Here is a 26,307-nt window from a genome sequence, read left to right as displayed (position 1 = left end):
CACTCCTCACTATGCGCTTCCATGTGCTCCCTCGCACACGCGCTACGACCGACTCACTCTCGACAGCACACTCACTCCTCGGCGCGCACTTTTTCCTCACACACCCCCATGGTCGGACATTCTCGCACACCTCTTCCTTCGCACACCAGACCTGTCGCACACTTCACCAACGGCCTCTCACGAACACTCTGGTCCACAACAACCCCCAAGCCGACTGAAGCTCCCCTCACATCATGTACATTTCCGATTATATCGCCACTCACCTTGGCACCTCGTCTCCTCACCTCCTTCGCCACCTGCAAACTCTTTATTTTGTTAGCGAGCACATCATTATGAGTTGAGCACCGACCTTGCACATATTCCATCACCTCCTCCTGGATTTCTCTTTTAGTTTCTGCCCGTCCCTTCTTAATTTCACTCACCTCTTCTTCCACTCCCTCTAATTTTTCCTTTACTTCCTTCATCTCCCTGTGCGCCCCCTCTATCTCTTCCTCTAACGCCACTTTAACCGTTTCTATGTGCGTCCTCACCTCTCGGTCCTTCGTCTCCATTACTTCTGTCACCTCCTCCAACTTCTTCGTCAACCCCTCATGTACCATCTGACATTCCTTCTGTGTCGCTATTAATTCGTTTTTAATGTATTTTTGTGTCGCTTTTAACCCCCCAATTATTGCCGTGTTCTTTTCCACTTGGTCCACTAGTTCCTTTTGTCCCACTGTCAGCTGTTCTACTCCCTTCGTCAGACCCTCTATTCCCCCTTGTAACCTCGCCGTATTATTCCTCACCTCTTTCTCTATATGCTTTTCGCCTCGCTTTACCTCCTCGCGTACCCCCGAGACCTCCTCACTTACACCTCGTCGTATCTCCTCTTTCATCTCCTCCATCTGGTTCCCCATCTGTTCGATTTCCCGGGCGGATTGCTCCCCTATTTCCCGCAATTTGTCTTCCATCCTATTTTCTAACCCCATTAACCCATTTTTCACCCCCTCTAACTGATTCTCCTGGGCAGCCATTCTATTTTCCACCCCCGTTAACCCATTCTTTACCTCTTTTATCCCGTTGTCTAACCCCTCAAATTTAGCTTCTAGCCGTTCCCCCATTTCTCCCATTTTGCCCCCCATTTCGCCCCCCATTACCCCCAATTGCTCACTCTGAGCCCTCATTTGCTCACTCTGAGCATCCATCCGGTTCCCCAATTCATTCCTCAGGTCTTCACTTGTCTGGACCATGAGCGCCTTTATTTGTATCATAAAGAGGTCCCAATTCACCGGCGGCGCTGCTACGGTCGCGGGCGTGGCTAGGTTTGGTGCCGCTGTAACCGCGTGCGCAAAGGCGCCATTTTGCGCGCCTGAAACCTCGTGCGCGAGAGCGCCATTTTGCGCGTCTGATACCCCCTCAACCACATTGCCAATGTTCTCCTCCTCTCTTTCATCCACATACATTTCCCCTAGGTCCTGGGTCGATTCCACCCCGTCTATCTCTAGCTCACCCACCGGCATCCGATCGCCTTGACCAGCCATGGCGCGATTTCAAAATTTGGGTTTTTGCTTTTCAACACAAATTTCCAGCAGCTTGTAATTTTGAGCGCATTAAGCGCACTTCGGGTCCGTATCTCACATCCCAGACACCAATTGTTACGGACGCGGTTAAGATGTTATTTTGACCGAGCGGTGGTATTACCGCGACCGAACAGTTATTCCCCGACTAATACCCGATTTGCCCCAAACTTTGGCCGGATCGCGCCACCGCTATTCAATCGGGAAAACTCTAAAGCAACCGAATGCAAGAGGAAGAAGAAGAAGAAGAGTAACTGGGTTTATTATTTACACATATAATCAAGAAGAAAGCAGTCACGTTTATTTACAGACGAGATGAGATACCCAGTGCAACGCTAGCTTACCTACAGTCTTAATTAACCCAGGGACAGAACAAACAAGGACAGACTCACGCGGGGAATGATGATAGGACTGGCGGGAGATGGATGGCTGGCGGGATAGGGAGGTCCAACTGGTCCTGCAGCCGATCGACTCGTGGGCAGCCACCGCTCCTTCACGGCCCTGCTCCAAACTGCCGTCCAGGCCTCACGCTGCTGTGGCTGCAGTTTCGGTGGCTCCAGCTGCAGTAAATGCAGTTGCGGTGGCTCAAGCTGCAGTAAGTGCAGTTTCGGTGGCTCGATCTGCAGCTCAACTCTGGACTTGTCTCGGACTCAACTCCTTGGACTCCCTCTCATCTCTCTGTAAAAGCTCATCTCTTTGGGAAACGCCCTGTCGCGGGTTATATAGGCCCCGCCCCTCAACCTTCGCGAACCTCCTCCATGTTTCTCTCCACACCCTCTCCAAGTCCAACCCCTTGTTCGTGGTTGGTTGCGTGGGGCTGACTCACTCCTCCCCTCTATGACGAGGTGGGGAACCGCCTTTATTCTCCGACCCTGCCTCGTGGTCAATGGCGGCAATTGGAAGGGAGGTAATTGGCAATGGCACTCGAGGCCTGGCAAAGACGAAAGGGGAAATGAAAGTTTTTGGAGTGGGAATGAAGGGAATCTATCTCTTTCACTGGTGCAATTGAGTAATTCAATTAATGGGAGACACAGCCTTACCCTAAAACACATAATAAGATATAAGCTATCGAACAGGGGTATTCTATGATTGGCTGTGGTGTGGATGCTTTATGGACTAATTATGGGACGCCCTTTGACCTTTACACAGCTCCGGAGGCAGGAGGCGCAGAATAAACAATAATAATAATACATACAATCAAAAAAATACAGTCCCCATATCCGCAACAATACAATTCCAATGAAACCACAACATTTTGTTCATGACCCATGATGTACCAACGTTTGTTCACGGCATTTACAAAATGGTAATCAACGGTGGAGGGGGTGGGGGGGGGGGCAAGGGGATAGGTTGCCCCAAAATAGTTTTTTTTTGTTTGTTTGTTCAAATTCTGTGATTATGTTAGTATGATTGTACATGCTGCCGTATCTTCTAGCATCCATTGAAATTGGTTAAAAACGCCATGATACGGTTTAAAATACTTTTAGTCAGTGTAGTATATGGCTTTGTTCTACCAGGTGAGCACACAGGGGTATTGCCCCAATGTTTATATTTAAATTTAAGAATACATTCATGACGTAACATGTTCTATGAACTCTCAAGATGGTTATCAATCCCATTTCCCTGCAAACGACCGATGCTAATTTGTACACAGGTGATGTCTATCCTTTAAAGGTGGAAGGCAGACAACACAAGAATGATTCATCTGTCACAAAAAATTCAAAATGTGCTTCTGCAAAGGAAGGTTCAGATGATATTCACATGACAAACGGAAGTGCTTCCTGTTTTGCAACTGGTGAGTGGAAATGTAAAAAATGTAAAAAAAATATGTAATTTTCAGAGAAGTGTTAAATATTTTGCATTTTGATTTTGATTTAAAAAAAAGATTTTTTTGTTTGTTTGTTTCTGTAGAACAATCCAGAAGTAATATGGGACAAATAAGGTCCAGTCGCAGCATGACAGTGAAGATGAAGCATTTTTTGAAGAAAGATTCACAACATCAAGGCACACCTCCGATAAAATACAAGTGTATGTCTGGGCCTCGCAACACCAAGATCAATATTAAATTAAACCAAAACAAAAAGGTTGCAGAAAGACGAATACGTTACAAGTGTAATGTGTGCAGAATGGATTTTGCTTCAACAAGTAACATCAAAATACACATGAGGATCCACACTGGAAAACAACCCCACAAGTGCTCTGTCTGTGATAAAGGTTTCTCTAGTAACAGCCTTTTGAAAAGACATATGAAGATCCATACAGGAGAGCGCCCTCACAAATGCTCGATATGTGATAAAGGTTTCTCTCAAAAAGGCCATTTGAAATCACATATGAGGATCCACACAGGAGAGCGCCCTCACAAATGCTCGATATGTGATAAAGGTTTCTCTTATAAAGGCGATTTGAAAAAACATATGAGGATCCACACAGGAGAGCGTCCTCACAAATGCTCGATCTGTGACAAAGGTTTCTCTCACAAAGGCAATTTGAAAAAACATATGAGGATCCACACAGGAGAGCGTCCTCACAAATGCTCGATCTGTGACAAAGGTTTCTCTCACAAAGGCAATTTGAAATCACATATGAGGATCCACACAGGAGAGCGTCCTCACAAATGCTCGATCTGTGACAAAGGTTTCTCTCACAAAGGCAGTTTGAAAAAACATATGAGGATCCACACAGGAGAGCGTCCTCACAAATGCTCGATCTGTGACAAAGGTTTCTCTCACAAAGGCAGTTTGAAAAAACATATGAGGATCCACACAGGAGAGCGTCCTCACAAATGCTCGATATGTGATAAAGGTTTCTCTCAAAACTGCGATTTGAAAAAACATATGAGGATCCACACTGGAGAGCGACCGCACAAATGCTCGATATGTGATAAAGGTTTCTCTCAAAACTGCGATTTGAAAAAACATATGAGGATCCACACTGGAGAGCGACCGCACAAATGCTCGATATGTTATAAAGGTTTCTCTTATAAAGGCTATTTTAAATTACATATGAGGATCCATACAGGAGAGGAACCTCACAAATGCTCGATATGTGATAAAGGTTTCTCTCAAAAAGGCAATTTGAAATCACATATGAGGATCCACACAGGAGAGCGTCCTCACAAATGCTCGATATGTGATAAAGGTTTCTCTCGAAAAGACAATTTGAAATCACATATGAAGATCCATACAGGAGAGCGACCTTACAAATGCTCGATATGTGATAAAGGTTTCTCTCAAAAAGGCGATTTGAAATCACATATGAGGATCCATACAGGAGAGTGTCCTCACAAATGCTCGATATGTGATAAAGGTTTCTCTCGAAAAGGCGATTTGAAATCACATATGAGGATCCACACAGGAGAGCGTCCTCACAAATGCTCGATATGTGATAAAGGTTTCTCTCGAAAAGTCAGATTGAAAACGCATATGAAGATCCACACATGAGAATTGAAATCTTAAATACCAGGATATGACAAATGAGGTTAACAGGATTTCGAAATTGAAGAAACATGAAATTGTACCAGTGATAGTTGGGGCAACAGCGAATACGAATGATCAAGAAAACCCGAACTGAGTAGGTAATTATTTCTTTTTTTGTATACAAGATCAAGGATCGTGTAAGAACTAACATTGATCCCAAAAAGACAAACTGACACAAAAACATGATAAAGGGAGCAGGAGACAAGACAGAGAGCAGTGACATTGGGAGATCTGTGGGAGGAAGAGGGCTTGGGGGGGGGGGGGCAGGCATGGGAAGGGTTGGGGGGAGAGGTTAAAAAAAAAACACATGGACACTGCAAGGACTTCCAGAAAAGAAATTGGTATTTCAAAAAAGTGGATCTGGGGTGAATTTAGCGGGGGTAGAAAAGATCAAGGTTTTGGATGGGGGAAGATAAAAGATGGTGGTGAACAGCTGTTTTAAAGACCTGGAGGGAGGGGTGGGATTGAAGAGAGTGAGGGAGTTTGTTCCAGAGGCGTGAGAAAAGAGGAATGAAGGAGTGAAGGTGAGCAGAGAGTCTTGGTTTTCGCAGTTTCACCAGAAGAGGGTTGCAGGCTGATCTTGTGCGACCTGTAGGAATATTTGGGGGACAGAGCCCAGAGAGAGCTGGGGGAGCAAGGCCGGAGAGGAGTCGGTAGAAGACAGAAAGATCACCAACCTGTGTGCGGTGAGTAAGTGAAAGGCCCTCGGAGTTGGCTTCATCACGGGAGATTCCAACGATTCTGAAAGCTTTGGTTTCTGCAGCGTGAAGCCAAGCTAGGTGAGAGGCAAGAGAACCGGCCCAGAGGGGAGAACAGTATCCCATTGAGCTGCGGATGAAAGCGTTTTATGTGGTGAGGAGCTCAGGTGTGCCAAGGAAGGACTTTGCACGACGGAGGATGCCCAGTCAGCGACTGGCTTTTGAGGCCAGATTTGAAATGTCGTTTTCCCAGAAAAGATCATGGCAGAGAGTGAGACCCAAAAGCTCGAGTGTCAGAACTTTTTGGAGAGGATTATTCAGAAAGTGGATGGGAGGGTTTTCCAGTCGGTCTTTTCGGAGAGACATCGTAAGAGTGTGAGATTTATCAGGATTGAAAGACATGTTCCATTTGTTTGCCCAGTCTGTGATTTTGTCCAGGTTTGCAGAGAGTGAGGAGGCTGCAGATTGCCGATCTGAGGGATGAAGAATGGAGCGACAGAGAGTAGAGTCATCAGCAAAGAGATACAGAGGATTTTCAAGAGAGTCAGAGAGATCATTGATGAAGACCAGAAAAAGCACAGGGCCCAGAACATTGCCTTGTGGAAGTCAGGAAATTGACAGAATGTGTCAGTCCCAGTGAGTCGCAGAAGTCCTTTGCTGGGGTGCCTTGGCTGATGTGAGAGGAACCCACACCCAGCCAGCTGGCATGGTGACAATTGAAATCACCACATATGAGGAAGAGAGTTTGGATGAGTTGATAGAAGTCGGTCCATGTTGTCCAACAGCGAAATGTAAATGGAGTCATCACTGTTTGGAGGACGGTACAGAACACATATGAACAAAAGGTGGGAGCGGAGAGGAAGCCATAGCCAGAGGTACTCCTGGGGGTGGGGTGGAGAGAGGGCACTGCAAGGAGAGTGAGGAAGAGAGTTTTTGATAAAGATAGCCACCCCACCCCCAGGACTAGGCTCAGGTCTATCATACAGGAGGAGGGAGTAACTAGGAAGAGATATTACAGAATCAGAGACATCTTGAAGGAGGAAAGTTTCTGTTAAGCAGATCAAGTCTGGATTGTCAGAAGCAACCTGAATGGAGAGATCAATCAGGTTTGAGCGAAGGCCCTAGATGTTTGAGGTCCATACCGTTAAGGAAGAAGGATGGGGAGCATAGGGTACAGGAAAGGGGAGGGGAGGTGTAGGGTAAGATGAGGGGTGAGAGCGGGAGGTAGGGAGAGCTGTTGATAGTGTGTCAGAGATTGCAGAATGGTTAGGAGAAAGGGAAGGATGAGGAGGACAAATGGTTTGATGGTGATGGGAAGAGGCACAGTGAGGTGTTGTTTGAGGGGGCAGAGCAAATTCAATGGTTGTAGGAGGAGGGGGTATGTGATGGAAGGGAGAGGAAGTGGGGAGGCAGCAGCTTTGAGGAGGAGGAGGTGGGAGGGGAGAGAAATGGAGAAAAATCGTAGGGGGGGCGAATTCGAAGGGGAGGTGATGGAGGTGATTCGAAGGGAATGGGTGAGGGGGGAGATTTAGATTTGAGGGGGGGGGGAGTTTAGGAGGGGAAGGGTGAGGGGGGAAAATTGAAAGGGAGCGGTGAGGGGGAGTTTTGGACATGAGGGCTGAGGAGGGAGTTTAGAAAATAGATGATTCATTAAAAACGAACATTTGTAACAAACAGGGTTTATTGTGATTTTCAAGTCAGATATCTGTTTGAAAACGACAGAGGAGTAGTGGAATGAAGGTGAGTTTAGAGAATGCAGAAAGGAATAACTGTAAGAGATTGAATTTTTTTGTGAAATGGAATGCTTTGATGAGGAAATTGAAAAAAGCCTTTTAAATAGGAAGAAAAACAGCATGTTGTAATAAACCACTGAATAAAACACTGCAGGGTAACATTTAAACATGTTGTTATGTTTGTGGAGGTAGTGATATGCTGAGTCAGGTAGATTCATATAGGTCGGTGCTCCGGATGTCGGGTAAGAACCATCACCTGTAATAAGTTCTGTTTGGCCAAATGTCGGAGTAACGTGTATTTTCGTCCCTGTCATGAGGGGGCAGGGCATGTTAACTAGCTTAGGGCGTAAGAATAAATTATCCCCGTAAATCTTACCCTAAGGGGTGTTGCACAACATTTTACCTTTCTTTCCCCCGAGGCATGCTTCCTTTGATGCACATTTGATGCACAACCGTAACTGGTTCTCCGGGGGAAAAAAGGTAAAATGTTTTGCAACACCCCTTATGTGATCTATCCTTTGGCCCTTTTAGCACTGCACCATAAACACTAGTGAGAAAGGCCCATAAATTGCACTAAGTAACAACAATAAAACCAACCGGAAGCCAGTTCTGAACACTGCCGATGGACACCACTATCTACATCGCCTCACATAGCTCGGACAGGCTGAATACACACCCCTGGGACTTGTGATTGGCCATGGCGGGGCAAGAAGCTACCCGCTGATTGGGGGAAGGAAGGCCGAGGACGAAGCCATGCGCCAATTGGCAAAGGCCACCGAGGACGTCAGAGACGAGCAAGAAGAAGATTGGTGGAGAAGCACTGATTGCGTCACGACCCCGACGCTAAAGGAACTCGAGGATGGACATTTCTGTCTTCTTGCCCTCCGCTCTTACCCTGGACTCTTGCTCTCTGACCCTCCGATTTTGTGCTGTTGTTGCTCTCCTCTCGTTCCCTTGTTCTTCTCCCTCGCATATTTGTTTTTGGACCGGCCGTGTACAGCCGCCACCGGGATACGTGGAGAGTTTTGTCATCGGTGAAGACGCGTGGCTAGACAGCATACAGCATGTCAAGACCCCATGCGAGTGCTGCAACGTGAATGGGTGCAGCGAGGCCTGTTTCCTGCCAACGTGCGCATATTGCATGCACCAGCCGTCGGTACCCCGGAGCCTTGGATTCCTGACGAGGCACACCCCCCCCCACCCCCCCGCCCGAGCTGATCAGAGCTAAGTGCACGATAGACACACAACCTATTTTTTTTCCAGTTATTTTATTCCCCATTTGTCCGTGTTATCAGTCTGGTGTGAAGGATCCTGTAGGAATTTAGTTTTACCGTTACGTTTTTTTGTTACCAGCATTTTATTTAATAAATCTTTTCGTTATTTTCACTACATTTTAAATCCGTTTTCGTGTGAGTTATTTTCCGCAGGTTGAAGACTGCCTGGTGGGATCGCTCAGGTAAAAGCCTCAGTCTCCTCTTCCCCTTTCTTTCCCCGCATGTATAAAATCCGCATTTGGGCATTGCCTTCGGCTCACTATTGGATATCCGTGATTCCCCCGGTATCAACCAAGGGGAATCGCACAACAATATTTAAACAAAACCGTGAAAAACGATCTGGGAAAAGTCCCTGAAGTGAGGGCGTGGATCAGAGAAAGGAGAAAGGGTTAAATTAGATGGAGGAAACTAGAATTTGAAAGAGGGGTTTCAGCTGGAGATGGAAGGAAGAGGTGGAAGAAAAGGAGATAAAGGGGTGGGGCTAGACAACAAGCACATGTGCCCTCAAGGATAGAAGAAAATTTTTGGGTGTGTTTAATTAAAACGTTAGACAAAGCGTAGATGTTCGGGGAAGTTAGGGGGAGAAGAGAAAATCTAAGAAATAAGCAGTACAGCGAAGGAAAGAACTTGAATTCACAAAACACCGCTGTGGGGAAGGAAGCCTCAAGTAACAGGCCGTGCCGAACATAAAATCATTGATATTCACACGTTTGCACGAATTGCAAACCAACACTAACTAGAAACACACAGTAATACATACACAATAAAATAACGAGTGGAAATTTGGCAAAGACATGAATGGGAAAATACTTTGGCTTTGATACCGTGCAGAGGTAAACTTAAAAAGCAATCCATGAATTAGTATGACAAATAAGCTACAGGTGGAGGCTGTCAGAGGTTCAGTGAGGATTCTAAAACGAGCCCTCAGACCAAAGCTATGAGAATGACGTTTCACAAACTGGTTCATGAATAATGATCCTTTACTGAAAAAGGAGGTGGACATTTTGAGTTCTGGGAACACTTCCTCCCACTCGTAATACTCACCTATAGAGATAACCAACGAGAGCGTCCTTACAAATATTATATTTGTCACAAGGATTTTATTTCGAAACGGAGCTTGAACTTCCATTGTGCAACCCACGCTGGAGTGCTCGCATAAAAGGTGCTCTGACTGTGGGAAAAGTATTGCTGATAAAGGTTTGTTAAATTCACATAGCTTTACCCATATAGGGTTGTACGTGCCCCCCTTGTAAGCGATCCTCCACAGTAGCTAAGGTATTCAGTGAACCAGTAAGGAGAAAGCCATCATGAAAGCATACATCCCTTTGAGCATATACCTTGTGAGCACAACTTCTCAGAGTACCATCTGTAACTCCTGACAACCAGCCAGCACCCTGAACCCTTGATGAAAGCCATATGGCTGGCTGTCACCAGAATGTCCACAACAATGTCTGCAAACTGGTGTCAGAAGACAACAAGAATCTTAAAATTCCAACCCCATATGCATCCTCAAACGAAGTTTAAAGAAAATAACATCTGTTTAAAAATGTAAACTTTATTAATTTGGTTTTCCATATTCTCATAATAGAGAACTGTTGAAAAATTGATGCCAAAAACTCAAATGGTAACAGAACGTAATCTCTCAATCTGATCTTGGAACTCATCGTGCTTCTTTCAGGGTCTGCCTTCGTTTGCCAGGTTGTAATAATTCTTGTCTCTGCCCTTGCCATGTACCGAGCCAAGTTCCATTTAAGATTTTGATTGTGGCCAGTGTTTCGGAATTTTGTTTTCCATCTAATTTAGTTGTTTTTCTGGTCCCTTTTTGGTTATGCTCAGATGGCATCTTTCCATGGCAGTTTGAACATCAATTTTTCCTCAATATTTGCTAAAGTTCATGTTTTATTGTCATGTGTGATATGGAGAGAGAGCACCCTTGTTGTAACATTGTTTAACAGAATAAGACTGCTGCCTATGTTTTTCATGAAAATTGAATTTATGAAGAGTTTCACAATAAAGAGAGGTCCTCAAAGCACAAAAGCACTCACTGTCTGTGTTATTGTGAATATGTAATGGCACATTATGATCAATTATCAGTGAGGGGAGACTTTAGAGTTGTCCATATCCTCATAAGTAATCCTGATCAAATCCGTTTCTGGTGTTTGTTCCCCCTGCATCCCCTTCCCTTACCTCAAACAGCCACACAGCTGACTCCGAATGTGAAAAAGCTGAATGCCTCAACTCTGTGTTTGCCTCTAAATCTTGTGTCCCAAACCCATCCCAGTCTGTACCCACCTGTACCCACCAGCTGCACCTGAACTCGGTGCCCTTTCCCCCTGACAAGGTGAAAACGTTTCTGTCAACCCGCGACTCTGATTCTGCAAATGGACCTGACAGCATCAGCGCACGGGTCCTAAAATCCTGCTCTGCCTCTCTTTCACTCCCTCTCTCTGTTCTCTTCACCCACTCTTTTGCTCAAGGTCATCTGCCATCAGCTTGGAAATCAGCCAACATCACCTCTTTACACAAAAAGGTGCAAAATAGATCCTTGCAACTACATACCAATAAGCCTTCTCCCAATTATCAGCAAAGTCATGGAATCCATCATTGCTTCGGACATCAAATCGTTCCACTTATCACAAGGCTTGATCTCTGATCATCAATTTGGCTTCAGACCAGGTCACTCTACTCTGGACATGCTGCTTCTGCTGTCTCAAAAATGGATGGAGGTCCTCAATGCCAAACAGGAAATCAGAGCTGTCTCCCTTGACATATCACGTGTCTTCGATACGGTCTGGCACCCCTCTCTGCTCACCAAACTCTCCTCCTCTGGTATCCATGGAAATCTCCACGCATGGCTTGCGGACTTCCTCTCTCGTCGTAGTCAATGTGTGGCCCTGAATGGGTTTCTCTCATCTCCCCTTCCTGTTAAGGCTGGAGTTCCCCAAGGCAGTGTTCTGGGCCCTGTGCTTTTTCTGGTCTTCATCAATGATCTCTCTAACTCTCTTAAAAATCCTCTCTATCTCTTTACTGATGACTCCACTCTCTGCCGCTCCATTCCTCATCCCTCAGATCGGCAGTCTGCAGCCTCCTCACTCTCTGCAGACCTGGACAAAATCACAGACTGGGCAAACAAATGGAACATGTCTTTCAATCCTGATAAATCTCACACTCTTACGATGTCTCTCCGAAAAGACCGACTGGAAAACCCTCCCATCCACTTTCTGAATAATCCTCTCCAAAAAGTTCTGACACTCGAGCTTTTGGGTCTCACTCTCTGCCATGATCTTTTCTGGGAAAACGACATTTCAAATCTGGCCTCAAAAGCCAGTCGCTGACTGGGCATCCTCCGTCGTGCAAAGTCCTTCCTTGGCACACCTGAGCTCCTCACCACATAAAACGCTTTCATCCGCAGCTCAATGGGATACTGTTCTCCCCTCTGGGCCGGTTCTCCTGCCTCTCACCTAGCTTGGCTTCACGCTGCAGAAACCAAAGCTTTCAGAATCGTTGGAATCTCCCGTGATGAAGCCAACTCCGAGGGCCTTTCACTTACTCACCGCACACAGGTTGGTGATCTTTCTGTCTTCTACCGACTCCTCTCCGGCCTTGCTCCCCCAGCTCTCTCTGGGCTCTGTCCCCGTAATATTCCTACAGGTCGCACAAGATCTGCCTGCAACCCTATTATGGTTAAACTGCCAAAATCAAGACTTTGCTCAACTTCACTCCTTCATTCCTCTTTTCTCCCGCCTCTGCAACAAACTCCCTCACGCTCTTCAATCCCACTTCTCCCTCCACGTCTTTAAAACAGCTGTTCACCACCATCTCTTATCTTCCCCCATCCAAAACCTTGATCTTTTCTACCCCCACTACTTTCACCCCAGATTCACATTTTTGAAATACCAACTTCCTTCCTGGAAGTCCTTGCAGTGTCCTTGTGTTTTATACCTCTCCCACCTCCCCCCAAGCCCACTCCCTCCCACAGATCTCCCAATGTCCCTGCTCTCAAATGTTGTGTTTGTGTGCTTCCCCTTCTCTCCCCATCTTGTCTACCGCTCCCCTTATTATATACCTTGTGTGTCTGTTCGATTTTTTTTGGTTATAAATGTTAGCTCTTTCACGAACCTCGATCCTGTATTAAAAAAAAAAGAATAACCGCGAGTTGATCACCAAACCAGTTAAAAGCCTTTCATAACATTTACCATATTGACCTGACTACCCTTCAAGCCATAACTGATTGCTGCCAAGCAGCTCAGTTGCACAGGTCCCAATGTGGAAGGCCACACAGCTTGTTGCTGCCACATATTTCTCAGGATCAATGATAAATGCATTGTCAATGGAGTGAATACCTCAGAACAAAGAGGGGAACTAACCCCCCTTTTCCTCTGCCTCTCGCCCCCCGCCCCCTCCCAAAACGGTTGAGGTTTAAGCCGATGTGGCCACTGGCCAGACCAAGAAGTAAGAACTATTCCGAAAAAAAAAAAATATATAAAATATAAAAACAGATCATTGCAACTACAGACCAATCAGCCTGCTCCCAATCATCAGCCAGGTCATGGAATCCATCATCACATCATTCCTTGACTGCCCCCAATCATCAGCAAGGTCATGGAATCCATCATCACATCATTCCTTGACTGCCCCCAATCATCAGCAAGGTCATGGGTTTCCATCATCACATTACTCCCTGACTGACTGACTCACTGACTGACTGACTCACTCACTCAATCACTAACCGACTTACTGATTGATTCACTGAAACACACTCAACTCAATGACTCACTCACTCACTCCCTCACTGACTGACTCACATAACTCAATGACTGACTCACACAACTCACTGACTGACTCACACACATACATGCACACACTGTCACTCCCTCACTTACTTACCTGTGGACACTGCTCGATCGATACGTTTACCAACCGGATTAAAGTCTCGGTGAGCGAAAAACGACCTTTGTGATGTATTGCTGTGTTGCGTCTGCGCATGTGTGAATAAACAGTTTGAAGAATGGCGACGTTCATGTCGTTAGTGTATCTCCTCGCCTCGTTCGGTTCGAGGAGAACTGAACATTGTGGTGACGAGGATAAACGGCGACATCAGTTTTGAACTGACGGACTTTTTCTTCTCTTCGTGACGTCATGGCCACGTTTGGCACAGTTGGAGAGTTTCAAGCCGAAGCGGAGGAATGCTCCCTTTATGTGGAGCGGATGCAGCATTATTTTGCAGGTAACGACATCACGAGTGTGGAGAAGCGAAGATCGATAATCCTGAGTGTTTGCGGGGCGCCGACATAAAGTGGTCCAGGGTATTGGCACGACATTTCGTGTACCTGAGCATACCTATCGTGGTAGAGTTTTTGTGAGTAGCGGTGCCCCTCCTGTTTCTCGGAGATGAGGTTGTCATCGTCATGCATGTTGGCAATTCTGGTTGGTACTAGTGATTTGATTTTTCTGTCCATTAGCAGTTGAGCAGGACTTGCCAAGTTGTAGCTCACCAGGGTAGAACGCCCAGCTAGCAGTGCCAGATGAAAATCGTTCCCCGCACTTTTTGATTTGCGGAGGATAGATTTCACGGTCTCGACTTGGTGCTCAATCAATCCATTAGATTTTGGGCATGTTGGGGATGACGTGATGTGGTCAAAATTCCATTTCCCAGCAAATGAATGAAATTCTGCGCTAGAGAAATGAGGACCATTATCATTCATAAACGTATCAGGAATTCCTAACTCAGAAAGAAATCTGTCCCAAGGTTGTAATAATCGTGCGGTGGGGGCGGTCTTGAGCAGTTTGCGAACAATAGGAAATTTGGAATAATAATCTGCGATGACAGCCACTCAGCTGCATCGAAATAGAACAGGTCACATCCGACTTTGCTCCATGGTCTGAGCGGAATGTCATGTTGCTGTCGTGGTTCAGGCAGCTGAGATTTCCAGTGTTGCTGTCAGGTAGGACAGCATTCCACTAGCCGAACAATGTCCTTGCTCTTAGGGTGGGCTTCAAAAAATCAAAATGCAGATTTTCTCCGGGACATGGTCTATGTTTGTTCCTTTTAGTGTCAAAGGAAACCACACCAAATGTGAATGGAATCCAATAATATTTAGGGGTGCCACATCAGTGATGAATTTTCCCCCATGCAAAAATAGGAATTCCCATTTTTTGGGCTGTATATACACAAAATAAATACATAATTATATATATACATTAAATATAATATTAAAAATAAATATATAGTAAATATACATTAAATAATAATAATATATATTATATTATACATTATATATACAATTATACGATAGACAATTATACAAATATAGACAAATATAATACATTAAATAATATATTAAAAATAAATATAATATATTAAAATTTAAATATAATAAATAAATATATAGTTATACAATATATATACATTATAATTAAATATACATTAAATTTATACATAAAATATACATTAAATAATAAATATACATAAATACACATTATACATTATATATATAGTTATATACAATATATTATACATACAGTTTTGAGACTTCCTATGATCACTATCTGGGCAATTTTCATGCATGTTTTGTACAGGTTCCCGGGGTCAGGGGTACGCTTTTTTAGTGTGTAATATGGAGGCCTAACTTATTGACTGTGGCTCTTTTGTAGAGAGTGACCCTGTGGAGTAAGAATTAACAGGATTTTACCCACATTCTTGCGTATTTTGCAGATATGGCATGTGCTAGTACCAGTGTTTCATTGAAAACTCGGGCTCAGGATAATATGTATCTCATTGGGTCCACTTCTGGAGATGCCATCAAAGGTGCCAAGCTCCCGACTGTGCATCAATCTCTTGTCCTGTTTTTCCATCACCTGAAGAAGGAGAATTGCACTGCCCGGGAGAGTGCAACCCTCACTATTGAAGAGGTTGTGAAGTTCTGGGAAAAAGCTCACCTACCTACAACGACGAAGCAGCACTGCATCCATCGTTTGGAGAGGCTATATGAAGAATGGAGGAGCCTCCAAAAAGGTGCAAAGCGGGGTGGTGTGACCCAAGAGAAAAAGGAAGCATCCTTCAAGGCCTCCTTGGAGAAGACGTTTGATCTTAGGCATGCAGATTCGGAGGCCATAATCACCAACCCCGAGGACAGGAAGTTTCTTCACGATCAATTCTCAGAGAGGAAGGCTTCAATGGGATCTGCAGACACTGTGTTGGAAGCAAAAACGAAGCGAAAGAAAGAAAGGGAAGAAAAGGAGAAGACTAAGGCAGAGAAGGAAAATAAGAGACAGGAAATGGTCATGAAGGGTGCTACTGCTATGGAAGTCACAGACTCAGACTCTGACTCTGAGACCACGGCACAGGCTGGTTCTTCATCATCTGATGGTGGGATATCTCGTCCCAAGAAAAGAAGGCCTATCAACATTGTCACTCCTGAAGTCGCAGTTTGAACAAATCAATCAGAAGATGGCTCAGGCAGCCTTGAAGGCACTTGGCCGCCACACGTGGTACATGAGCCCAGTACTAGTGGCATTTGCATTCTTTGACACCAGAATTGACAAAGAAAGCAAGATCAATATGATTGAAGCATTGAAAAATGACGGTGAAAACCCCTCTCCAAAGAGACCAGCTATCAAACGAGGAACCGCCCTGTCAATCGCTGGCCTCATAACAAAACACACCAAGCATTTCTTCAGCATCCTAGGGACCCCAACTGATTGGATGGATAAGGATCCTGGTTCATGGGAGCAAGAAACCAGCTTTCAGGAAGCAAAGAAAGCCGCCAGTGGCTTAGTCGTGGTGAACGACAGGGCAGAAAGGGGTATCGCATTGATACAAGACTACAATAAGCTCCTTACAAAGGATGAAGAGCAAAAGCAAGCTCTGCTCCAAGTTGTTGCTGCTCACAGGAAGATGTACCCCGATGCCAGGAAGGCAACAGTGGTGAAACAGGCCCAGAAATAGGAGTTACATTTCTCATTATATTTGGGTTTTTAAATATTATGTGATATGGTGTCTCTTCATTTTATGAACTGAACATTTGGATTGTTATCATTGAATTTGAGTTTTCATAGCAATATAGTGCTATTTGTGCAGCTATTGTAACTTGTGTTTGCTAGAATACAAAGAAAGTGAGTGGAGGGTGGATTTTCATAAAACAAACTTCTGGTTTTGCTTTCGATCCATATATAGAAAAGTTTTGTAGACACCTTTAGCTTGAAGGCTGATGTGGCACCCATAAATAAAATCAGATTGCTTTCATATTTGGTGTCTTTTCATGTTGGAACAAAAGGAACAAGATAAAGCCTTGTCCCAGTAAATATTTAAAAAAAATTATTTTGAGCACCACCCTTTTGCTCATGTTATACCAATACATAGTTTCCTTCGCCAGAAGTTTAGTTTTCTCGTGCTCAAAATGGCCTGAGTGGATTTTCTGTAGAATGTCGTTTTTTTGTTTTTTTTTGTTTTTTTTTGTATACAAGATCGAGGCTCGTGAAAGAGCTAACATTAATCACACAAAAAAACAAGGGGAGCGGCAGACAAGATGGGGAGAGAGGGGAAAGGACACGAACACAACATTTGAGAGCAGGGACATCGGGAGGACTTGGGGGGAGGTGGGAGAGGAATAAAACATATGAACACTGCAAGGAGTCTGGGGTGAATTACCGGGGGTAGAAAAGATCAAGGTTTTCGATGGGGGAAGATAAGAGATGGTGGTGAACAGCTGTTTTAAAGACCTGGAGGGTGGAGTGGGATTGAAGGGAGTGGGGGAGTTTGTTCCAGAGGCGGGAGAAAAGAGGAATGAAAGAGTGAAGGTGCGCAGAGAGCCTAGACTTTGGCAGTTTAACCATAAGAGGGTTGCAGGCAGATCTTGTGCGACCTGAAGGAATATTGGGGGGACAGAGCACAGAGAGAGCTGCGGGAGCAAGGCCGGAGAGGAGTCGGTGGAAGACAGAAAGACCACCAACCTGCCTGCGGTGAGTGAGTGAAAGGCCCTCGGAGTTGACTTCATTGCAGGAGATTCCAATGATTGTGAAAGCTTTGGCCTCAACAGCGTGAAGCTGAGCAAGGTGTGAGGCAGGATCACCAGCCCAGAGGGGGGAACAGTATTCCATTGAGCTGCGGATGAAAGCCTTGTATGTGGTGAGGAGCTCAGGTGTGCCAAGGAAGGACTTCGCACAACGGAGGATGCCCAGTCGGCGACTGGCTTTGGAGGCCAGCTTGGAAATGTGGTTTTCCCAAGAAAGATCATGGCAGATAGTGAGACCCAAAAGCTTGAGCGACAGAACTTCTTGGAGAGGATTGTTGAGAAAGTAGATGGGAGGGTTTTCCAGTCGGTCCTTTCGGAGAGACATTGTAAGAGTGTGAGATTTGTCAGGATTGAAAGACATGTTCCACTTGTTTGACCAGTCTGTGATTTTGTCCAGGTCTGCAGAGAGTGAGGAGGCTGCAGACTGTCGATCTGAGGGATGAGGAATGGAGCGGCAGATAGTGGAGTCATCAGCAAAGAGATAGAGAGGATTTTCCAGAGAGTCGGAGAGATCATTGATGAAGACCAGAAATAGCACAGGGCCCAGAACACTACCTTGGGGAACTCCAGCCAGAACAGGAAGGGGAGATGAGAGAAATCCATTCAGGGCCACACGTTGCCTACGACCAGAGAGGAAGTCCGCAAGCCATGAGTGGAGATTTCCATAAATACCATAGGAGGTGAGTTTGGTGAGCAGAGCTGGCTGCCAGACCGTATCGATGGCACGTGATATATCAAGTGAGACAGCTCTGATTTCCTGTTTGGCATTGAGGACCTCCATCCATTGTTGAGACAGCAGAAGCAACATGTCCAGACTAGAATGACCTGGTCTGAATCCAAATTGATGATCAGAGATCAAGCCATTGGAGAAGAGGAAGGATTTGATATCCGAAGCAATGATGGAATTCCATGACTTTGCTGATAATTGGGAGCAGGCTGATTGGTCTGTAGTTGCATCTGTTTTTGCACCTTTTTTGTGTAAAGCGGTAATGTTTGCTGATTTCCAAGATGTTGGCAGATGACCTTGAGCAAAAGAGAGGGTGAAAAGAACTGAGAGAGGGTGAGATAGTGAGGCAGAGCAGGATTTTAGGACACGATGGCTGATGCCATTTGGTCCAGTTGCAGAATCAGAGTCGAGGTTTGATAAAAACTTCTCCACCTTGTCAGGAGAGAAGGACACAGAGTCCAGGAGCAGTTGGGTTCGACTGGGAAAGGTGGGAACAGAGAGAGATGGGTTTGGGACACAAGATTTTGAGGCAAACACAGAGTTGAGGCATTCGGCTTTGTCACGTGCAGTGTCAACTGTGTAGCCATTTGAGGTAAGGGAGGGGATGGAGGGGGGAACAAACACCAGAAACGGCTTTGACCAGATGCCACCAGGATTTGGAGGAAGGAGACAGGTTTGAGAGTTCAATCTTGAGTGTGGAGAGATAGTGCTTCCTGGCACTCCTGAGGGTGGAAACACACTTGTTTCGAGCTTTGTGGAAGGAACTGAGATTGCCTTCAGTTGGATTTGCCTTCCAAGATGCAAAGGCAAGTTGTTTCAGGGCAACTGCCTCACCACAAGATTCAGTGTACCATGGATGGGAGGAAGGGTAAGACAACTGAAGACGAGATGGGATAAATCTGTGCATGAGAGAGAGCAGTTTGCTTTGGAAGAATTCCCAGGAAGAATTGATGTCAGAGGCATTAGAGATGGGAGACCAGTCCAGTTGATTGATTGCTGCTTGCAGACCGTGCCAGTCGGCCTGAGTGAAATGCCAGACTCGTCGGCACTGAGGAGGCTCTCTGAGAATGGCCAGTGTGATGTCCACTTTAACAAGCACATGATCAGAAGAACCGATTGGAGCAGAAGAAGGGCAGCAGACATTTGCAGGGAAGTTAGTCATAACCAAGTCCAGAAGAGAAGATACTCCATTGACTGAGATCCGGGTCGGGAAATTGACAGATTGTGTCAAGCCCAGTGAGTCACAGAAGTCCTTTGCTGAGATGCCATGACTTGTGAGAGATGAACCCACACCCAGCCAGCTGGCATGATGACAGTTGAAGTCGCCACATATGAGGAAGAGAGAGTTTGGATGAGTTGATAGAAGTTGGTCCATGTTGTCCGACAGTGAAATGTAAATGGAGTCATCACTGTTTGGAGGACGGTACAGAACACATATGAACAAAAGGTGGGAGCGGAGAGGAAGCCGTAGCCAGAGGTACTCCTGTGGGTGGGCTGGAGAGAGGGCAGTGCAGGGAGAGTGAGGAAGAGAGTTTTTGATGAAGACAGCCACCCCACCACCAGGACGAGGCTCAGGTTTCTCATACTTTTCGGGATAATGACTCTCTGACCTTTAAGAATTGCACCATTTTCAATTGTCAACTCGTCCCGAAAACTCCAATGTGTCCTCAAAGCCTCTGGGAGGTCCTCAGACGGTCTGGCCATCCACTAATAATAAAGTCTCGAAGTTGATTCAGGTCAGAATCACGAAGTGTTTCCTGTTGTGGCTGAGAAAACTTCTCAGAGGAGAAAGGAACAAAGTCAACACGCAAATCCAAGTCAATTGTCGTTGTGTTGAGTGGACTAGGGAGGCGGGATGGCCCAATGGGCCATCGGCAAGCTGATTGTCTGCCCCAGGGTGGTACTTCGTTGCAAAGTTATACCCTTTGAGTCTGACAAACATTCGTTGCAATCTCGGTGGGGCAACGATCAATGGCTTGTTAATGATCATCAACAATGGTTTATGATCGTGAGCACAATGAAACTGACCATACAGGTAGGCATGGAACCGTTCAATTTGAACACAATGGCCAATGGCTCACGTTCAATGGTTCAATGCAAGTGTATCATTGTTCAGCATCTGTTAGGGTTTGCTTGCGTATGCCACTGGCTTTAACCAGTTTCCATTGACTTGAAGCAATGCTGCACCAAGGTCTCGAAGACTGGCATCACATTTGAGGTAAACTGGCTCCGATGGCTGATAGTAGTTATAACGTACGGTATTACCTCCCCAAACCCCGGTTACGGTGCCCCTCAGAGTCTCGAGAGGGAATGCGGCAGAAAGATTTGTTATCTGATTTAATGCAACTCCCACAGCTACCTCGAGGAGGGAAGTTAGGTTAGTGAAACCCCATCCTCTGGGTTAAGGCATAGTCATCTGCCACTGTTGCTGCCTCATACATCTCAGGTGCTTTTTTCATGCAAATGAACTTTAATGTCCGCGTGGACACACTGTTTAAATTATTTCACCAAAATCAATTGTCGTAAACGGTTAAGTCTTCCCCAATCTCTTTCGAGTCACACCACCCATCAAACATAGTTTCCTTCTCTCTGGCAAACTCCACATGGGTCTCACTCTCCCTCTTCCTGGCATTCCTAAATTTTTATCGGGAAGCTTCAGGGACCAATTCATAGGCTTTGAGAATGGATTTCTTAACTGTCTCATAATCTGCACATTGGTCAATCGGTAAAGCCGAATATATATCTGGAGCTTTACCCACCAGAACACTTTGTACTAACATAGTCCATGACTCCTTAGGCCATTTTAACATCTGAGCCACCTTTCCAAAGTATAAAAAGAACTTGCCTACCTCCTTTTCATTAATAGTCCAGGCCCTGGCATAGAAACCCGTATACATCTTAGAAGGCATAGACTTTGACCGTTGATTTGAGTATGGGATGCCCCTAGCTTCAATAAATCTACTAGGTGGAATTCCTGAATTTGTAGCATAAGCTGAAAAATGGCCATTTTCCAAAATGGCCACCACAGCGCCAGTGCCAAACAAGAAATGCTTATAAGTTTTGATAGGAACGTAGTATATGGATGATTTTGGTGTATATTATGGGGTTTTCAGGTATGCCCAACACAGTGGTGGTGTCAAAAAATATTTTAGACGTTGCCTAGTTACCGAAATCCAAGATGGTCGCCACCCGAATTCTGCCAATCAAGAAAACGTGAATAAATTTTCATTCAAATGTAGTAGATTGATGATTTTAGTGTCTATTTTGTTGTTATCAGGTATGCTCGACACAGTGGTGCCATCTAAAAACATTTTAGACATTACCAAGTTCCCGAAATCCCAAATGGCTGCCACTCGAAGTCCATCAATCATGAAAACTCATCTAACTTCCGACAGAAACCCAGTATATGAATGATTTTGGTGTCTATTATGAGGTTTTCAGGTGGGCCTGACACAATGGTGCTCCCAATAAACATTTTAGATGAAAACCCCATAATAAATACCAAATTTGTTTCTCATTGATATCCTCTCCTAATTTTCTCTCATTCTTTTTCAGGTGATTCAATTCTGAAAGGTTTGAAACATGGCAGACAGCACCACACCAGAAGGACTTGACCTCCTTATTTCAACGCTTGTTCCCGCTCCTCTTCACCCTGAAAGATGTATTGTTTGCCAGAAGAAAGGCAATAAAACAGAATCGCTCCATGGTGGGGGGGGGGGGGGGGGGGGGGGTGGGAGGCAGGTAGAAAACGTGTCCGTGATGTAGCGGAAGTGAAAGATGATGATCTTAGCAAACGGTTGAAAATTATTGGACCTGATTTTGAATTCAAATACCACAATACATGTTCTTGCTATAAGAAATACACTGATGTACGAAATCTTCCAACCATTTCTGAAGAACCTGCTGCAGATGAGGTACCTGAAGTACTATCTGACTTGACTGCTCACAAGCCATCCACACGGAGCTCTACCATACCTCGTCCTGGACCCAGCACTGCTGTTGACTCAAATTATATAGAGTGTGTCATATGTGCATGTGATAGGGTCTGGGCCAAACAAAAGGGGAAACAGGTGCGGGAAAAGTTCAGACTCTGTAAGTTCAAAAGTTGGCAGAAGTTTTTGGAAGCAATACACTATCATAAAGATGATGTCTATGTCAGATGTGCAGACTTAGGCAGTCCTGAAGATGTACATGCCGCAGATTTATATTGTCATGTGTCTTGTTTCAAACAATATGAGTAGGGAGATAATGGGGCTTCCAGGACACCCATGTATTTAGATGGGACTTTTCCCCAAACTGCCCATTTTTCCCCCGATTACCGCGACACCCCCTTCTCCTTTTACATGTAAGTGAATGGGGGAGTCCTTACTTACCCTCCAAGGACCACGCGACATTCAAAATTCCTCATTGATCCTATGAATATTTGCTCATTTTCTAATTTTTTTAACAACTCCATTCTCTTATGGAACTCATCCCCATCTAGGATATTGATAAACTTTACATCAAGTACCTTTCTCTGTGCGTTTATAAAATGATATGTTTCACGGAGGGACCTGGTCTGTCCTCCTCCCGATCCACATACCATTTTAAAATTATAATATTTATTATCTGGTTGATATAACCATCAAAATTCTCACTCCACTCTAATATATTTTTCTTCCCGCCCTCCATTACCCCACTTAACAAATGAATACGTTTATCAGTCTTGAGGATCTTCTGACCAGTGATCCTCTCAACCTCTCGGATCTGGTATTTCTCACACTCATTATGTTTTCCATTTATATACCAATGTTGATTACACCTCCACCCTTTAGTCTGGTTAATACTTGGTTCTATCATTTATTTATTTATAAAAAAGGCGGCGGTAGCCCTTAAAATCTCTAACCCCATAACTTATCACTTATATATATATATATATATATATATATATATATATATATATATATATATATATTGTTACAGACGCGGTTTTAGATGTTATATTGACCGAGCGGTGGTGTATTTAACCGCGTCCGAACAGTTACTCCCCGATTAGAACCCGATTCCACCCGACGTTGACCAGATCGCCCCACAGATATTCAATCGGGAAACCTCTAAAGCGACCGAAAGAGAAGGAAAAGAGAAAAAGACAGAGTACGGAGGAAGAACAGATTTATTATACACACACAAGCAATGGATGGAAGAAGCAGTGACACAGCGATTCGTTAACTTACACTATTCATTTTTACTTAACCCCAAGACAACGAGTAGGACAGGACGTTCACACTTACACAGGGGATATTGCAGGCAGGTAGGGCTTGAGGTGGATTGCTGGAGAGGGAGGCAAAGTCGGAGGCAGCAGCTCTCAATTCCTCGCGGTTTTTGGCGGGAAAACCCTCCGTCGCGTATCCGCTGCTATAGACGTCACGCGCTGGTTCGGCACACCTGCTCCTCTTCTTGTGGTGGAGCCGTCTCCCTCCTTTCAGCACGTCTCTCCAAAGCTGGTTTCCTTGCCGAGTACCTCTCCTCTTTGGCTTGGAGCGTTTCGCATCTCACCGCTCCTCTTGGTGCCGCCTCTTTGCTCATCTCCCAGGTCATCTGGTAAAGCAGTCCCTTTCAGTCGCTTTTATAACTCGCGGCGGAATCAAGCCGCCGGCTGCGAGGGCACGCCTACCGGTTCGCTCACCGCGGTGCTGATTGGCCATGCGACCCTCTGGCTCACTCCTCCCCTCTATGACGAGGTGGAGACAACCTTTCTTCTCCGAGATTAGCACATGGGCAATGGCGGCTTGCGGGATTGAACACAACTCCCACCCTTTTGAAAGGACTTTTGGAGAGCGGAGATGTTTGGGGAAATTGCAAGGGCCTACTCTTATTTTGTTTGATACAATGCAAAGTCAATCTAGTGGGAAACACAGATTTAGCCTACATGGAATAAGGAAATACACTATTTAAAAAGATATATCGTGACCTGCGTGTAAGTTTCATGGAATTAACTAGGAGGACGGCTGCGACCATTATTTACATTAACAGGGTGTTACCATACTTTTGTAACGTTCACATTGTAACGTTTCCACATTCGATACACTGCACCCTCCTTTCTTCAGGCCCGTACTCGGGCCTACTAAACTTTAACTTAGTGTGACACGTAGGTGTAATTCCCTCTACAATTAACCTGACCCTGAGTGTGACAATCTTAAAACACAAATAAGTATGTCCCCCTATTGCATTGCACCCTGTCTAACAGACTCAAGCCCACAGCTAACCGAATTACGGAATTATTCTCAAACTATACATTTACGGTGGGGAGCATTATTTACAATGATGTGATTTCTTATTTACAACGCAACCCAGGACCTGTGTTTTTTTTCTTTTTTCTTTTTAGGGAACAAGAAAAAAAGAAATTCCTGTTGGGAGGGAGGAGACAGCACGCATTGCATCGATGCACCAGTACCAATACCACCAAAGCACCCAAAAGCACCAAAAACACCACAAGCACCATAAAGCACCAAAAACACCACTCGGTGCGCAGTCACCATGGTTCTTAATAAACACAACAAAACAACTGGTGGTGGTCTTCACTTTCTCTGCTGGGCCGATGTTCTTCCCGACATCTTCTGGCTTCATGCGGCCTATTTGGACATAATAAAAAGCACAACTTGTGTTCGTTTTTATTTAGGGCCTCAGGGGCCAACTAAGGGTGGTCCACCTGTTTGGCATAGGTGCCACCTTACCGAGGTCCGCAAGCAAGATTCCCTGGCCACTATGGCCGGTCTCCAACAGAGGTGCCCTGCCCCAGAACCTGGGGTCCATCAAGTGGTACTTGGCCGCAGAACAGCGGTCCATAAAGTGGTACATCAACGCAATGCATGCTGGTTCTGGGAATCTCGGGCGCACAATGGGCACCTCACGCACACTCCCCTCGGCACCCAATGGCGCACAGGTCATGTGGGAGACAAAAGAAAGACAATTGAGCAAGGGGTAAGGTCACAAGGGTACACATCAATAAGGCAATGCAAGGCGAAATGCGTACGGAGGGCGAAGTGAGAAAGCTCGTCCCTACCGTACGTCACCCCCCTGTCACCTACCCTACCCTTGCCCTTACCCCATATGTACAAAAATCTACCCATTTACAAATTCGTCACTACTGTCACGTCTTCCCCATATTTCCCCTATACCAAATTCGTCTCCACAATCCCTCTACTTCAAAATTTGCCATCACCAATTCATCATCAATCCTCATAAGGAGGGAGAGATGGAATTACGCACAATGTCACACCCACGTCATGATGCGTCTCACAATCCAAACATTTGCATCATAAAAATAATCAAAACATGGCATGGTGTGGAGTACCTGTCACCTCAGGTGAGTGGATGCAGATGGTGCGAGGAGATCCTTCATCCTAACTATCCTCTAAATGACTTTAACACACTTTACACTACCCGGGGTCTCTCCCTGCCAATCCATTGGCCAACTTACACTATGGGTTCTAAAAAACCAATTCCCATTGACCAAACTGTGGTGCTTCTCAATTTGGGGTCTCACTCCCCCGATTCATCTCCCGGTGCTCTCACACAATTTCTGGGCTGCGACGTCTAGCTCTCCCAGCAGGTCTACCCACCTGCACACCTCCACCACTGTAGTTGCCACCCGAGCTTACCTAGCTCCTCACCCTAACCTAACTAACTGGGGACAGCCCCTCCTGGCTCTGTCACCCCATGGTGCCCTCTGGCACTGGGCTACCCGGGTCCGTCCTCCGGATCCTCGGGCCCCATCCACAACAACTACTACCGGCTCCCAGAGCCCACCTGCGGCCTCACCTGGCCGACATCCTCACAGTGGTGGAGTG

General features: G+C 45.4%; 1 protein-coding gene across 2 annotated transcripts; it reads left to right on the top strand.

Moving 5' to 3' along the window:
- The first annotated feature begins 3,211 nt into the window (after positions 1–3,211).
- Positions 3,212–16,859, top strand: LOC144889871 (uncharacterized). Of its 2 annotated transcripts, none has more exons than XR_013622128.1 (2): positions 3,212–3,351; positions 3,468–3,560. XR_013622128.1 is itself a non-coding variant. In XM_078771074.1 (2 exons), exons 1-2 carry the CDS (start codon positions 3,318–3,320, stop codon positions 16,169–16,171), a joined length of 753 nt encoding a protein of 250 aa, XP_078627200.1. In that variant the 5' UTR covers positions 3,212–3,317; the 3' UTR covers positions 16,172–16,859. The 2 variants fall into 2 exon arrangements, 1 of the variants encoding a protein (XP_078627200.1); XM_078771074.1 differs by lacking the exon at positions 3,468–3,560 and adding an exon at positions 15,453–16,859.
- Positions 16,860–26,307: the final 9,448 nt, after the last annotated feature.

The sequence above is a fragment of the Myxine glutinosa genome, chromosome 1 (genome assembly GCF_964187855.1).
Source record: "Myxine glutinosa chromosome 1, kmMyxGlut1.1, whole genome shotgun sequence".
NCBI lineage: Eukaryota > Metazoa > Chordata > Myxini > Myxiniformes > Myxinidae > Myxine > Myxine glutinosa.
The sequence above is the reverse complement of the archived record's forward strand: the minus strand, read 5'-3'. Positions and strand labels throughout refer to the sequence as shown.

Excerpts from the sequence above, each read along its gene's own strand:
- LOC144889871 (XM_078771074.1), top strand. The coding sequence starts at position 3,318 with ATGACAAACGGAAGTGCTTCCTGTTTTGCAACTG. Across the intron at positions 3,352-15,452 it reads TGCTTCCTGTTTTGCAACTG|ATATGGCATGTGCTAGTACC; the intron begins GTGAGTGGAAAT and ends CGTATTTTGCAG.